General features: G+C 39.5%; 1 protein-coding gene across 4 annotated transcripts; it reads left to right on the forward strand.

Annotated features, from left to right (window-relative positions):
- Positions 1 to 586: 586 nt before the first annotated feature.
- smap2 (small ArfGAP2) lies at positions 587 to 16,588 on the forward strand. Of its 4 annotated transcripts, XM_043217033.1 has the most exons (11): positions 587 to 889; positions 1,064 to 1,195; positions 10,297 to 10,430; positions 10,504 to 10,589; positions 10,685 to 10,763; positions 10,863 to 10,922; positions 11,815 to 11,887; positions 11,966 to 12,087; positions 12,169 to 12,340; positions 12,418 to 12,716; positions 13,580 to 16,588. In XM_043217033.1, the coding sequence occupies exons 2-11, from the start codon at positions 1,093 to 1,095 to the stop codon at positions 13,703 to 13,705; spliced, it is 1,254 nt and encodes a 417-aa protein (XP_043072968.1). In that variant the 5' UTR covers positions 587 to 889; positions 1,064 to 1,092; the 3' UTR covers positions 13,706 to 16,588. The 4 variants fall into 4 exon arrangements, with proteins under 4 accessions (XP_043072968.1, XP_043072969.1, XP_043072972.1 ...); XM_043217034.1 differs by lacking the exon at positions 1,064 to 1,195; XM_043217037.1 differs by lacking the exon at positions 1,064 to 1,195 and having other exon boundaries at positions 587 to 771.
- The last annotated feature ends 251 nt before the right edge of the window (positions 16,589 to 16,839 follow it).

A 16,839-nucleotide genomic window follows, 5' to 3' on the forward strand; every position in this document is an offset into this window, starting at 1 on the left:
ACAGTATTCTTATATTACAAGTCAAACACATTTTGTGTGTTATTATAGTATTACTAATATACTAACATAGTATTTATTAGCATTTTAAATTAGTATTAGTGTTTAAATGTTCATTTTAATTGTGTTTTTTATTCATTTATAAGTTATGTTAGTTTAAATATTTATCATTTTGTTGTCATTTTTTTAAATTGTCGTCATGTTTTAAACATTTCTATATAATTTTTTTGTTTTTTTAGCGACTACAAATTAGGCTTATTTCTAATCTTATAAATTGATATTTCTGTTTCATTTTAATTATTTAAAATGTTGTCACACACACACACACACACACACACACACACACACACACACACACACACACACACACACACACACACACACACACACACACACACACACGGAAAAATAAAATAATAATAATCTTTGAGTGATTTCACTACTGACTTAAAACCTTTAGTTAGCTACTAAGAGCTGCGATTTAAAACATCTTACTCGTGCACGAGCATAAATACAGAAAGCCCGCAGTTTCGCTTTTTCCCGCAGGGTGGCGCCATTTCCCACATTCTAGAAATCACACAAAGAGGTTGTAATTCACATCGTTGAACGGCGAACATCACGACCGCAATTGTCCGTCAGATGTTGGATTTAGTTGCGCGATCTCATAGACGGTGAATTTTTCGAACAGCACGTGCTTGGAGACCGGAAGCGGGCTCAACTGAGACGACTGACTGGCGACTAAGCGAGAGCGATAACGTTACTCGAGCGTGCTCGGTATGTGTCTCTGATACTGCGGGGCGGAAAGTTGGGTGTCAAGGACCAGCGAATACACAGCGAGGGATGTGGTGTCGTTTTTATACGAGCAGCGGTTCAATGCCTTTTCCTCTTCCTGGTAAGATTAGCGGAAGCCAGCAGTACAGTAGTGTGTTTTTTCTCTTCATCTGCAGCAGCAGCAGCAGCCGGCTGTGACAGTCAGAGACCCGCTTCCCGGTGTGTTTCGTTAACGGACGAACGTCTCAGCATCTTCTCAGCGGATCTTTTTTTTTCTTTCTTTCTTACGGAGCAGCTATATCAGTGAGACACTGATTTCTGAAGATGACGGGTAAATCGGTCAAAGACATTGACCGCTATCAGGCTGTTCTCACGTCTCTCCTCGCGTTAGAGGAAAACAAGTTTTGCGCTGATTGTCACGCCAAAGGTAACATTAACATTTCACAGTATCGCTGCAGTGAACGAATAAAAGAGAAACTGTTAGAAAATGAGTTTATGTTCATTGTACATGAGTGCTTTGGGTTAGGCCCTGTGTGTTTTACATCAGTTTGGTTGGTGTGACGATGTCCGATTCGTGAACGAATCGTTCTTTTTTGAATCGGATCTTTTTGATGAATCGGTTGAACCGGTCTGGGTCGGACTCTTTCTTCTTTAGGCGTGATGAGTCACGTGGAAACCGCTCGCTCACTACTAAGTGACTGTTGTCTCTTTCGGACGTATCGGACGCGAAATTAGATGACAATAGGAGATGGTCTATGCTATCTCGGGAAAACATAAGTATGACTTGATTGTTTTTATCAACAAGCTTGTGAAACGAGTTGGTTAAAAGAAATTTGAATAATATTTAACGTAAACGCCAATTATTTCTAAAATTCTAAAAAGCCTTTTAAGCCAGTTGGCTGCAATGCATTGGGACACATGAAGTAGTTAACAACTTTATTAACAAAACAGGAATATCTCTGGATTGACATATTACGATGTTTTCTAGCATAATAAAGCCCGCGTGGTGGCGTGTTAAAGTCCAAAACATTAAAATATTCACCTAATATATATATATATATATATATATATATATATATATATATATATATATATATATATATATATATATATATACACACACTTACCTGAATCGTTTTCATACCAGTTCTTTGAAAAGAACTGTTCGAAAGAACCGAGTCACGTTAATGAATCGCCATTTGGTGTGATGTATCTGCGCACACATTTAACACTTCTGCAAGAGTGGCAGGTGCAGTTATTATCCTTTTATTAAATCTCGTGTATACTAAGAGACCACGGAAAACATCCTGTTTTTCACGTACATAAAAAACATCAAAGCAGATCTATAATTTGTCCTCCCACTTTGTCAATTTTAAGCAATAGAAAACTCTACCTGAAGTAGTTTGCACAAGGCCTGGTGTTTTTGCAACACATTTTTGCATCAGCACACTTGTTTTTTTTTTTTTCCTTTTTGTCAGTTCTTTGTGCTTATAGACAAGATTATTTATCTGTTTTCTTGTTAAAAACTTTTCTAAATAACCACTGTATTGATTTGGCCTTGAGATAGAGAGTTGAAACGCACAAACGTTGTGTTTTCAGTCAGAGATCGCACTGAAGATACTGCCGTTGCAGTTAAATTTCACGTGAACTTGTGTTGCACAACATTGCACAAATCACAGTGCACACATACACGGTTGCGCTGGCCAAACTATGCTGCTTCTGTGATTCTGCTTGTCAAACACTTCGTGCTGGCAGACTTCCCTGTTTGACCTCCAGCCCTTAAGGGACACAGTTGGGCCCTTCTCCTTATTCTGAGAGGCCGGCTGCTATTGGTCAGATGTAATCTGTTCCCAGCCCTCCCTGTCTTATACTGCCCTGTTCTGAGCTCGAGGACACCCAAAATTTTCCAAAATATTCCAGCTGCACTCTGTCCTGTTTGAATTTTGATTGTACCACTTGGTTGCGTAACACGGATGCGTAAGCATGTGTGGCAAAGCCATTTCCCGGCTTTAAAAAAAGGAAATGATCTTACAATCGGGGGAATTTCAGTATGTCAAAATCGAGCCAGTCTTGTAAGCAGTAGCTTGCAGCGGTCAAGCAGGGCTAACAGTATAGGCTATTTACTCTAACAAATGGCTCGTTTTTGCTTACAAATGTGGACTTTGCTCACGCAGAAAAAAAAAACGATCAAGCTGTATTTTGTGTTTAAACTGTGGCGGGTTAATGGTTAACTGGCATTTTGACATTTTGTGCTTTTTGAACTCATTGCTTCTCCGCGCAGCGCTTTGCTGTAGTGATACTATGCCTTCACACATCCGAATAGGGCAGGTGGTTCAGATGTTTAATTAGCGACTTGCGCTGAAGGGTTCAAGGTGTGGAAATAATAATAATAAAGGCCGTGTTTCTCTTTACAGTCTACGCCGTTTCCATAGCATGCGAGAGTTGTTGATAATAGCGAGGGGTGTTCTTATTGTTGGAGAGTGTCATGTGATGACAGAGTGTCGTGTTGGTACTGCCCCGCCAATGCGTTTTGACTGCAGGGCACAACATTCATGTTTGTGCCACACCTGCAAGTAAAAGATGAATTCAGAAATTTATCACTGGTTGTGAAAAGCGCATGAACATTCATTAAAAGAGCATTTTCGGGCCCATATTGTGTTGTTGTGGTAGGAATCTACAGTATCTGTTAGTAGAGTGCAGACTTCCGTTGATGGCTTCCTCTGCTTATGCTAGCAGACTTGTTTGTGGTGGTAACCTCGTACCTGTTTGTTCCTGTTTTGGCTGAAGCTCACTTTCAGCAGTCTGCAATTTAAAGTTGAGCTGCGATCATGGAGGTAATCCAAGTAGCTCTAATAATCTCTGGAGTTCAACCGATGGCGTCTTTTTAACGACCGATTCATTGTGCTGCTGGAACAGCGGGGACTGTGCGTATCTCCCATTAAAGGGCTATTTCTTATCTTCACGTCTGTCATCGTTTGCACTTATCTGTTTCTCATTGTGTGTGTGGTCTTTTCAGTTCCTTTATTTCATTGTCTACTGGCGGTTTGATTGCATGCAGGGGACAGTCTGTGTTTAAACAGCTGAATGAAATGGAAATCAGAGAACGGAAGTGGTTTTACTTGTGACCTTTTCTCCCAGAACACCTTGGTGTGGGGCTCATTTGCATTCTCTTGTTCTGCGGTTGTCATGGAGATGTCGCCGCGGAGGCTGGAGTGGATTGAGGATGTGATGCTGGAGGACACGATGGCTGTCCCTTATAGACCCTCTCAGTCTCTCGCCGAGGAGCCAGTGCACTTATGTTCCAGCCCAGGCTCTTAGAAAAAAACGTGCCTGTTGCATGCAATATTACTACGAGTTTCCGCATATGCATTTTGCGACGCTTTCGAAGTCAAATGTTGTTTTACATTTAAACTGACACATAAATGCTTGCATTTGCACACATATTATCAGAAAAGGTTTAATAAAGTATTGCCTTTTGTAGTTATGGGCACGTCTGAAGTTTTATCGCATCTCGAGACTTACGTCATTTATGAAATATTGTCTGTGTGCATGTGTTTAAAACAACTGACGATTTTTATACAATCGCGTGTAATTGTATATGCATTGTTGTAATTATCTGGACTAGCTGTAGCTGGAATAATCACGTAACTGTAAAGATAGTTGCCTGATGAAACCGAAATGTATACATCTTCATCGATACTAGATAGACACGGTGAGTTCGTCATCACTATAAGTTACACGTTGGATGTTATTCACCTCCTAGCAACAATTCTGACAGATCCTTGGAGTGAGTTTTTGGTCGGCCCATCTGGTTTCTTCTTCTTTCGACATGTTTTTGTGTTGTTGCTCGGTAATGTCAAGGAATGTAACGAAAAAAGGCCAGGAAATGTCAGATTTGACAATACGGGACCTTTAAAAGTGTTTTATTGGGCAAGAAAAAAGTCACAATTTGTGTAAAACGTTTTACTGGTTTCATTGTTTTTGGAATGAAAAAAACGTCTGTTCTGTGCTGTGACGCGCTCCTCAGCAGCTGTCTAATAAACAAGAGCATACGAGGATACCAGTCGTATTTACGAAGACCCTTCTTTGAGGTTTCTGATCGTTTTTAATAGGCGATATCAGATGTTGATTCTGTGCGAACTGCGTCATGTGCCGGAAGCACTATCCCTTTGTAACATTGTTTGTGTTACACAGTAGTTATTACTAGAAGCTGATGCACGGCTAAGGAATGAATGAAAGGCTTTTATCATGGTTGCCACACAATGCTCTTCACTTTACTATAAGTTTTTAGTAATCTCTACAGATCGGGTACAGTTGCGCATATGCAAAATAAACGTTAAAATATGAGCAGCTGATTTAAAGTGTTTCATTTGATTATAATTGAATGTTATTACATTAACGTTAATGCTCAATGAACCTAAGAGATAGCCTACCCAAAAATTGACTGTACTCAGAAGACCTGTTTCGATTCAGAAGCAAAGTAAACATAATAAAAAAGAAAAAAATATGTATTGAATAAAAAGTTTGAGGGGGTACTTTAGCTGTTAGCTGTTTAGCAGACCCCAGTCATTTTTTCCAGTTCGTATTCACCATGTGTTCAACCAGATAAAACACATTGCCTTTGCAAGCCTTCATTTTAATAGAATGTCTGGAAATCTGAACTTTCGTGCCTGTAGTCTACACACTCTAGTGTCTGACCTGAGTGGGTCCTGCTTTGGCACGCTTACAAAATGACTGTGTGAATTAATGCTTTAACGGTCGGTTTTAATAATGGCGTATCTTCACCGCTATGCGTTTGCAGACGTCCTCCATTAATAAGAGACATCATAACAGAGCGTCAGCCAGCCCCGTTCTCCAGGTGTCGTGTCAGCTTTGGAGATTAGCATGAGAGTCAGACTGCAGTCCTAATGCTGCCGCTCGCAGACAGAGGGTTCATGTCTGCATAATTAAGAACAAGGCCTGTCTTTATGAATTTTCATTCTGAATAAAACAAGAACTCCATCTGCTCTGAGGGTGTCAGTTCATGTTCTCTGGATATTTTGCGATAGGAGAAGCCCTGTAGTTCCCAGAAAAACGAGCAGGCCAAGAATCCCTCAACCCAGAGAAACTGGGTCTTAAGTTCACAGCCCGGTCTGTGATTCCCCCATGATGCTTCTCTTAGTAGAGATCCATTTAGAGCTCCTCCGATTCTTGTTTTGAGGCGTGTGACGTATTGATCCACGTGGCTTAATGCGTCCTGAACAGGTTTGTCTAGTTTCTGTGTCCACTGTGTGCGTGAGTCCTCAGGTTTGTTTGGTACACAAAGCCCATGTTTCTCTCTTCTGAGTGGTCTTTTTTTTTCGTGTTGTTCGGTTGAGGAGTGTCTTTTCTCATGCGTCTTTTCTTGCATCCCTCTTTTGGCAGAATAGAGTGCTGTCTGTCTGTCAGAGGAACACATTGTAGATCACAGCATGTTAATGCAACTTTAACAGCAACTTTACGACAGCTTCGTGGCCCTGTAAATTTCTACACAGAGACTATAAAAAAGACTCCTGTCAAGCTGGAGGGGAAGGTGTTCACTCTTTCTTGAAGATAAACAGTTGCCTGGAGTGTGTCAAGGAAATGCAGGGCTATATATATATATATATATATATATATATATATATATATATATATATATATATATATATATATATATATATATATATATATAAACCTGTCTCTGCCAGTAGCTCAGATTTTTATCTGTCTACATATGATTTTAGCAACATTTTACAATAATACAGTACCATTCAGAAAAAAAACGACATTTACATTACTCTCTCTCTCTCTATATATACACATATCAAATTAATGCTGTTCAGAAAACATTGTATTTTATTTTATTTTATGTAATTAATATTTTTTTATCTGTTAGATGATTAGATTAAATTACATACAAATGTAAATACAATAAAATAGAAAAAGAGTTCACGTTTTGTAAATATTTTACATGATTACTGTTCTTACTGTATTTTGACTGAGTAAAAACAGCCTTGGTGAGCATGAGAGACTTTTAAAATATCACACCCAAAGTTTTGAACAGTAGGGTAAATATGATTATTTGTAATAAATGTATACAAAATGAATCAAAAATTAATTTTATATAAATTGTAAATATTTTTGTCAACCCATAAACATGAGTATTATAATGAATATTAAGTACAAATTTAGACCATTTCAAATACATATTTTATTTCTTATTTTAATAAATTTAGCACAAAATGTGTTTTATATTTATAAACTATCTGCATATTTATTCATAACTGTATACTGTATTTATCACCAGAAATTATTAGTAGTAAAAATATTGTATTTTAGAAAAAACAAAACAAAACAAAACAAACTGGAGATAAAATCGTGTCTGAGTTAGCCTGCTGCTGGACAATAATCTTTAATAAAACACAAAATCCAACATTCTGGTGGTGGTCAGTTGGGGATATGTTGAGATATTGAGCTGTGGTGCTTATTCATCTCTATTACTGCGTCTACCAAAAAACGAACAAACAAAAAAACACCTAAAAGCACATGTATATGTGTACACAACTCATCCTTGATATTTAGCCCTGACTTATTTCAGTACACAGTTGCTGCTAGGTTGATCTGAGGAAGTCTAGCGCTCTCCTCTAGTGTAAGTCAATGGGATGTTTTGCCCTTGTTTCGTCACCTACCAAGCCGAAAAGAAAAAGCCACACATCTCATCAGTAAGCTGCCTATTCAAGGCATCATAACAATTAACACAGCAGACTGGATTTTCCCACCGGTTCGAACCGCACACTGTTAGTACAAGCATGGTGATGTTTGGCTTAGCAAGTACCATTATTAAACAGGTGGCCTGGCATGTGTCCTTCCTCGGGCTCTTACCGGTGCTTCTCTCTAACAGGCTAATAAGTGTGATCTGCATGTGCGGATCTCTCTGTTCTGTTCTGCATCTCTTTTGTGCTTCACCCTGAAACCTGCCTGACTCCACATGACTGTTTATTACAGCTGCACATGTTCTTCAGTCCGTCCTCCATCCCACATGAAAACACTCTCCCTCTCCCTGTGCTCGAGCTGACGTCCTTCAGTAATACCGCTCAAGCTGATTACCCTTTAGCCATGCAGGGTTCAGCGGGAGACAGACAGAGAGAGAGAGCGAGAGAGAGAGAGAGAGGAGGGATATTTGTAGGTGGAGGATGAATAGGTAATCTAAAGAGGCCCACAGCACACAAGAGCTCATGGAAATTGTGTTTTATACAGCTGCAGCGAAGCAGCATGCATCCCTTTGGGAATATCCCTTTTCCTCTGGCACAGGGCCATCTCGCATTAGAGCCTGTGCCAAATCTCAGATGTGAGTGTGACCGTGAGCGCACTGCGGACGTAAACCCAAGACCCGGTGCTCCATTAAGGGCCAAATCAACACATTTATAGCAGAATAAATATCCGAGCTCAGATTTCGTGATTGGATTTTGGCTTTCCCGGCTTTTTTGGCATCAAGAAACTGTTAAAGCAAACAAGGTTAGACGGTCTCGCCTGTAGCCTCTCCATTGATTTCCAGAATACAGGCTGGTTCACTTCCGCCCACTTAGACAGGAAGCCCACTGTCTGACCGACATTTAAAGCACCCAACCACAGTTTATTTATTTTATGTGCTATTTAGGGGCGAGTGAATTTGAAATAGCATCAGGTAAAAATAGTGCAATAAATAAATGAATCTATGTATGCATTCATGTAAGTTAGTTATATGGCTCAACAACACTTGTGCTTTTGTTAGTTTGTTTATTTGAAATACCGTATCTCATATATATAACTTAAACAGAACTGCATATTTAATTTTTTGTGAATATTATATATATATGTAATATATGTAATATATATATATATATATATATATATATATATATATATATATATATATATATATGTGTGTGTGTGTGTGTGTGTGTGTGTGTATATGTGATATTTTACAAACATTCATGAATAAAATATGCTATCATACTGTTCAAATATATTGGATTTTTAGGTAACACTTTATTTGAATGTGTCCTTGTTACACATTTCATAGTAACACTTAATTATACCTAATTGCATGCAAGTAACCCTACTACAGTTAATACATATTACTCAGTATTTAAATATATAATGACTCTAACCAGGACACCTTAAAACGAACAGTTTTTCGTAATAACATTATTGTATTTTTACAATATTGAATTATTGTAAAATAATTCAAACAAAGAAGAGAGCGATTTGCAAAACAAATAACTTTGTTAAATCCAGTTACAGCACAATCTGATTGGAGCTTGTTACTTTGAAGGTGTTTTGTATGCAATCCGCTTGAGACTGTCAGCGGACGGCCCATGGGCGTGCCGTATCGATGCCCACTCGAGGTTAGAGGCAAACTGTCTATTTTGTGTCAAATTAGATCCACTCAGATGAATATAAGCACAGCAGGTGCGCTGCGTAAACAGCAGGTATGACCGTCCCAGGATGCTGTGTGCTCGTTCCAGAGAACTCTAAGCAATTAAGCAGAAATGTTGCCACAACAATCCTCTGTGACATCACATCAGGAGACCAGCCAGAACAATAACTTAATGTGGTGCTGCCACCTATCGGACGAAAGGAATAGTGCGTGAGCAGAAAAGCTCAATACTTGTGCTCAGAGACCGTCTTAGGCATTGTCTTTGAAGCTCGCTCATATCTCAGGAGAGTACGGTTACATAACGTGTTTGAAGTAGAAAAACGGGGGAAATGGCGATAGCACCACGTATATACGCACCTTGAGGCATGGCTCTGATTCATATGACTTTGTTGAAGGTAGTGTGGGCTTTATCATGGCTGCGCTCCTGTGTGTGTCTTCGTACACGTGTGATTTAAAAGCAGTGGGAAGGACTACAGATGCTGCAGGGGCTGGTGGGTGTGTGTTATCAGCGTTGTGCCAGCGCGTCCACATGACTGCCCAAACTGGATTAGTCATTGCAGTGCGTGAAGCTTCTTATTTTCTCTTCTAATGCCAAGCAGGAGAATGTAAATATCACTCCTCAGCAGGCTCCCTCTATCTCTCGCTCCCTTCTGTCTGTGTTTTTCTGTCCATTCTCTCCTTCACTGACTCATTAAATTGCTTCAGCCAGGCTCGGGCTGAATTCTGATTTTGAGAACTGGCTCGCTTTCAAATCAATGAATGGAATTTGAATTGAAATGACCCCCCCCCCACCACCCACAGGAAGTTGAATTGTAGTGAAGGGAAGACGGATTTGATGATAATGATACGTGAAACCATCTGCAGTTGCGCGAATTCATGAAAATGAATGTTAGTGTGAAATTTAGTGACATTTGTCATAATTCGGAATAACTATATAGACAAATTAGAGCATTTCGGAAAAAACTGTTGCTCTTCCAGTGATTCGATAAAATTAAAGCTTTTAAAGATGTAATAAAATTGAACTCCTATATATAAAGTGACATTTCGGTATTAATTAAAATAGGCTATTTCTATTTTCTATTTTCTAACATGTGTTTTTTGCCCATCAGGTCCCAGATGGGCATCCTGGAATCTTGGAATCTTCATTTGTATCCGCTGTGCGGGAATCCATCGGAATCTTGGCGTGCACATATCCCGAGTTAAATCTGTAAACCTGGACCAGTGGACACACGAGCAGATACAGGTAAGCTTTATGGATTAAGGAAGGGCCACATTTATGTACGTGGCTGATTTACACGTGTTTGTGTTGTGCTCAGTCTGTTCAGGAGATGGGGAATGCCAAAGCTCGGCGACTATATGAGGCCTTTTTACCAGAGTGCTTCCAGCGCCCAGAGACAGACCAGTATCCTTTGGCATTCATATACAGTCTGTGCGTACATGCCTGTTTAAGCTTATTCTCCTTTCATGTTGAAGGTTTCCTTAAGCTACACCTTACAGAGCTGCTGAGATTTTTATTCGTGACAAATATGATAAGAAGAAATATATGGATAAATGCATTGACATACAGTCCTTTAGGGTAAGTCCTGAGATGACGGAAATTAAAAATTGCCGTTGTCATTTTTTCTTTTACTTTGATTTTGTAAAAGAATAAAATGAATGTTCTTTACATTGTCAGAAAGAAAAGAGTGAGACAGTGACGAAAGAGGCTCCTGTTGTTTTTGAAAAGATGAAGCTGGTGGGTTTCTGCATCTGTGAAATTATTTGATTCCTTTCATTTATTTATTATTAATTATAGTCAATTATACAAATAATAAATAATATTGCAGTAAAGAAATACATGTAATTTTAAATCTTCATTTTAATGTGCTTTTTTATGCTTCTTTCTCATTTAGATTATGATTTTTATTTTTAATATAAATAAAAATATATTAATTGAAATACTTTATAGGCATATTAAGCTCCTGTACCCGTGTTTTAGAACCACTATATATACAAAATATATATAGACAATAAAACAGAAAATAATTTAAGCCATGCGTTCCTTCAGGAATTCTAACTGTGTTTTAGAAGAGCAGTTTTTGATTTCCGAGGAAAATTGTGGTCAATAACGTTTGAAGAGACTTCAACATGTTTTGTTCTAACCATATACTGCGTGCTCATATACATAAACTGAACACAATCACAAAACAAATTCATTTTAAAATCACATTAGAAATTTCTATAGGAACCTTCTATGTTGATCTTCAAATTGACGTCTTGGCTGAACAAGACTTATTTAAATAACAAAATGGCGTTTCCATCATTACAGAAATAGTTTACCCAGAAATGAAAATAACACCATAAACTACTCACCCCCAAGCCATCCTAGGTGTATATGACTTTCTTCTTTCAAAAAAACACAGTCAGAGTTTTTTAAATGCTTATCCTGGCTCTTCCAAGCTTGGTAATGCAGGTGGATAGTGGTCATTATTATGAAGCTCCATAAATCAGAGATATCCGCAAGTAGATGTATGTACGAGTTACAAAATAATGGCCGCCATCCATTACCAAACTTAGTAGTTGGCGTAATTTAAAATTTTTGGGTAACCTATTCTTTTAACACATGATAATGTTGGTTTGTCTTATAGAAAAAAGATGACTCACAGCAATTCAAAAACAGTCCAAAGCAGTCACAGTCAGTTAACGACTTACTAGGACTAGGTAAGAAGCGAACAGTCACACCATACATATCAGTACGATCACAATATAGATGCTTGACACTGAAGTTTTTTTTCTCAGATGCCCCTGCTTCTCAAGCTGCCGTGTCCAATGGCAAACCAAGCGCTCAACTCAGTCCGGCCCTCGACCTCTTCAGCTCTCTGCCCGCTGCCGTCAGCAGCTCAAACTCCTCCAGGAGCACGGTAAAGATTTTCACTTCATTCTCACTTCGTCTTTCAGTAGTAACCAAGTATTTGAGGTGTTTTTTTTTCTCCTCACTGTAGCCTAGCTCAGGGTCTATGCCCACTGGACGGGTAGCAGCATCAGTGCCCGAAAACCTCAGCCTATTCCTGGATCCCCCCTCCAAAAGTGAGGACAGTGGAAAAAAGATGTCTAAGGACTCAATCTTGTCCCTGTATGGCAGTGCAGCACCACAAACAAACATGGCTGCTCATGGTGAGATTAGTTTCGGGATGAAGGCACATTTGAAATGTTTTGTACTGTTTATGCATGTTTATCTATTTCTGTTTTAGCTGGCATGTACATGGGAGCAACCCAGATGGGCTATGTCCCTGCTGCAGGATACGGCCAATACCAGGCCCTGGGCGCACAGCAGGGCATGATGGGGCCTATGATGGCTCCGCAGATGAACGTACTGGGACAGGCAGGTGTCATGCCGCACGCCGGAGTGGCAGCTGCTCCGCCGTACATGGCAGGGGTGCAGGGTGGCATAATGGGAATGCAGAACGGGATGATGGGAAGCATGGCAGCGGTTCCTCAGCAGGCATATGGAGCACAGCAGGCCCAACAGCTGCAGTGGAACATCAGCCAGGTAACAGCACCGAAATCACAATTACCATGCTGACTTCAAACATTTTATGATATGTTATGCTTTGATCAGAGATAGCCCAAAACGTTTTTAGGTATGTTTAACTTGAATCCAGTTTTGAGTTTGTTACTTCAGGAATACACAACCTTCTGTCATCATTTACTCACCCTTATGTTATTCGAATTGTGCGCGATTTACTTACGAAGAAGAATGTGCAGTTTTTTACAGTTTATTTTCACGTATTCATCATGAATGGAGACTGTGGTTTTCAAGCCTTAGGAAAAGCATATAAAGTATCCATAAGAGCCATACACTATATTGTAAGTCTTCTAAATGAAAATCATACGGTCATTCAGCAAGGATGCATTGAATTGATCAAAAGTGACAGAAAAGAGATTTATAGTAGTGCTGTCAAATGATTAATCACGATTAATCCCATCCAAGTTTTTGTTTGCATAATGTATGTGTGTGTACTGTGTATATTTATTATTTATATACAAACACATGCATTTCATATATATTTAAGAGAAAATTGTTGTGTGTGTGTGTGTATATATATATATATATATATATATATATATATATATATATATATATACACACATATAATAACTCTCTCAGTCTACACAAATATTAAGCAGAACTTTTTCAACATTGATAATAATAAGAAAATGTTTCTTGAGATCACAACTTGCATTTAAAATATATAACAAATATATTACTCTTGTAAATGTGAACAATATTTCAGTTAATAGTAAAGTGAAGTCACAGGTATGTAACAATATGAGGGAAAACAAAACGAAATCAAGTCACTGTTGTTTTCTGTTAATTGCCTGTAATAAGCGTTTCTGTTGTCTCTCTCACAGATGACTCAACACATGGCAGGAACGAATTTCTACGGTGCCAATAACATGATGGGATACGGGCAGCCCATGGGTGGGGCGGCTGCTCCCGGTTCAAATCCAATGCTCGGGTCACACGTGTGGAAGTGATGACGTCACAGAGAGATAGCGGGACAGCGTGTTTGAATTGGTTGGGCTCAGTTAGCGCCACGACTGACTGACAGCAGAAGGGGAACAGATTGTAGGAGCGAACACTTTGGGGAGTCGATTAGACGATCGCAACCGAAGCAGAGTCTCTACCTCCCTCATTCTCAGAGCCAGATTCTCATGCTTGCCTTCAAACAGTCACATACTCAGAGAGAGAACAGAAGTGTCATTCGCAAGGTAGAGCGTGTACGCACTTCTCAGCCGAATGCCAGCTTTCATTATGTGTTTTTGCTACATCCGCTTGAAGATTTGTTTTTCTCTTCTCTCTTTGATCGGTGTTAAGATGCGATCACATTTACCGTTTCTAGGCGAATTTTCACAGACAAAATCTGGGTAGGAATCTGGATTTTTTTTTTTTTTACAAGAGGGCAATTGATTTCAACTTGCAGATTTTGCTTGTGAATTTGCCACATTGACCAACAGATATCTGCTTGGTGTGACTTTTGCGTGAGCTGCGCTTCATAATTCACTGTTGACATTATACAGTTACCCTTTTTGGCCCACAGCGTTTCGCCAAAATTGCGCACATGTATCTTTAGTTTTAGTTAAAGCTTGTTTCAATCCAGAAACGCTTATGATATAGAAATATATGTATCACGGTCTATGCCACATCAAAAGCATGTTTGCAGTCATAAACGAACAGCTAGAAGCCATTTTAGTCAGTGAGGATCTTATACTTTGATACTGCTGAGGAAAATGTCCATTTTGTGTCTGTGCTATCAGGTTCTGCAATGATACTCGTATATCTTGTCTTTCTTACGCACAGGGTACAACTAAGCCACTTTGATAATGCTTTCTGTCACATTCGCTCTCAACTCAGGAGAAATAAAGACTTGGGAGGATGAGGGTTCTCACATCCATCTCATAGCAGGACATTCACATTCAGCCAAAGATTTATTAACGCTCAGCAGTCGGTACAGATCTTTAGAGCGATATGTTCTAGATGGATCCATGCTGCTGTTTGTCGTTTCAGAGCATTGCGGTTTGACCTCAAGAGTGTAATGGCACCATTGATTGTATTGTGCACTGCTTTTCTCCTCGTTACTGAGTACAGGGTCACCGCTGGCAGAGAGAACCACATTTTGGGACACTGAGGCTGCAGTTTGGACCGAGACCAAATGAATGTTTCACTCTGACTGCTGCCCGGAGAGCAGAATTTGCCATAGCCACTGTGTGAAGTTCATTCAGAGCGGTCGGATTGGGGTTTTACCGAGTTTGCGCGCTTAACACCTACTTCTAAAGTAACCAAATGTGACGAGGTTCACTCTTAATCTTATTTTAAACCTTTTCTCAGTGTGAAGGAAGAAGCTACAGCAGGGGCCCTTTTAAAACGAACAGCCTAAGGTGGTCTGGTTTACCGGTTTCAAACTAGTTTTAGGCACTACAGCAGCTAGCCTAGCTGGGATACCAACAAGCGTAAACAAAACCTGAACAGGATCAGAAATCAAGCTAATCCTTTTTTTTCAGAGTTAAGCAGTTGTACATGCATTAAACATGTCTGTGCTTTTGTGTTTATTTTCAGGTCATAGCCATAGAGACTCGAGACCCGCCCCCGGCGATTTGTAAAAGAGTTAATTGCGATAGGCTTCTCAACATTTTACAATATTTGGTTGCTGTGTTTTGTCACTGTAGCCCTGAATGTGAGGAATCGTTTGCTAATATCATTACTTAATGCTTTTTATACCTTGGTGAATAGGTGGTCTGAAATGACGCCGTCATTGTGGTCTTGCACATCACTGCCCTCTACTGGCCAATAAGTGATCATCGGCGATGTACAGCTGTGTTTTATCACAATATGTTGCTGAATGTCTGTTGTTTTCGTGCAAGACGATTTCGTTTATAATCTGCACCGCATTTTTTTAGGTTTTGTAAGTTTGGTTTGTTTATTCCGATTAAACGGGACCGTTCCTATCTCGTCAGGCACTTGTTAACCTGTAAATAACATTTGTGGTATAACCCTGAGATGTAACTCTCCCTATATACGGTCCGAGGTTTTTATTTCGAATTTAAAACTGTTGTTATAACGGCACTTTACAATAGCGGCTTGTATGCATGAATCGTTCATTGAGAACGTTCGATTAGAACGCGTTGAATCTATGTGCATGCTAGACATTCCAAAACAGCAATCGTTTTGACGTTTCAACCGGCGTCATACTGTATCAGTGGGCTCAAAATATTGCTGCTGATTGGATTCATCTCGCCAGGTGGATCCGCTTTCGACCTTCCACTTGAATGTATATGTCCAGTTTGAGCGATTTGGATCGGGTCCTCTTAAAGAATGCTGTAGTGCTTTATGTAAAGCAATACGGGGGTCCTGTTTGAAATTTGATTTACAATAATACATCGGCACCTAGTTAATCAGTAGAGAAGCAATCATTCCAGAGTTCTACAAAATGCGACTGCTGCATTTTATTCAGCAAATAAACGCTTTTGTTTCGAGCTAGCGGCACACGTTAAAACCTCTATTGCTGTTTTCTCGGTACGCATCCTTTTTATTTTTTGGAATATGGAGGTTTTGTTTCACACTCAAGAAAGAGACTCCGACAGCTGTGTAATGGTTTTCATCGCTCCTTTTTGGTGAAACGGTGCTAAAACATCATATGCCCACATCGCGTCGTGGAGGTCTTGAACGTTCTTCCTCTGAACCCTCACGTGAGAGGACGTAACGTCGTGTAAGTGTCTGTCAATGCTGAAGAGATCCCACACACCGAACGTGTAGATACGGCGTGTGGGTTACTTGCAAAGTTTGTATTTGAGCTCCTTTTCAAAATACGTTACAAAGGCTTGAATGTGAAATAAGATGAGAAATAAACATCTTGACTGCAATTAAGCGTTGTGATGTTGTTTTATATATATGGCGCATTTTCATAAGTGGCGCAGATGTGATAAATAAAATGCCGATCGTCATCCACACACTTGAATAAAACTGGGAGGAAGTCCTTAACAATTGAGGGTTGTGCAGCTTTAAATGCGTTGACATATATTTTTATTTTCGCATACTTTTCATCGTATAGCCTAATGCAAATGAGCGAATAAAGTATTTTATCAAGAGAAGTGATTTATCAACGGCAGTTGTG

This window comes from Puntigrus tetrazona, chromosome 19 (genome assembly GCF_018831695.1).
Source record: "Puntigrus tetrazona isolate hp1 chromosome 19, ASM1883169v1, whole genome shotgun sequence".
Taxonomy (NCBI): domain Eukaryota; kingdom Metazoa; phylum Chordata; class Actinopteri; order Cypriniformes; family Cyprinidae; genus Puntigrus; species Puntigrus tetrazona.

Bases quoted from the DNA above. Each gene is read 5' to 3' on its own strand.
- smap2 (XM_043217033.1), top strand. From the start codon at position 1,093: ATGACGGGTAAATCGGTCAAAGACATTGACCGCTATCAGGCTGTTCTC. The intron at 11,888-11,965 runs GTAAGAAGCGAA...TTTTTTTCTCAG, and splicing joins TAACGACTTACTAGGACTAG to ATGCCCCTGCTTCTCAAGCT. The intron at 12,341-12,417 runs GTGAGATTAGTT...TTTCTGTTTTAG, and splicing joins AACAAACATGGCTGCTCATG to CTGGCATGTACATGGGAGCA.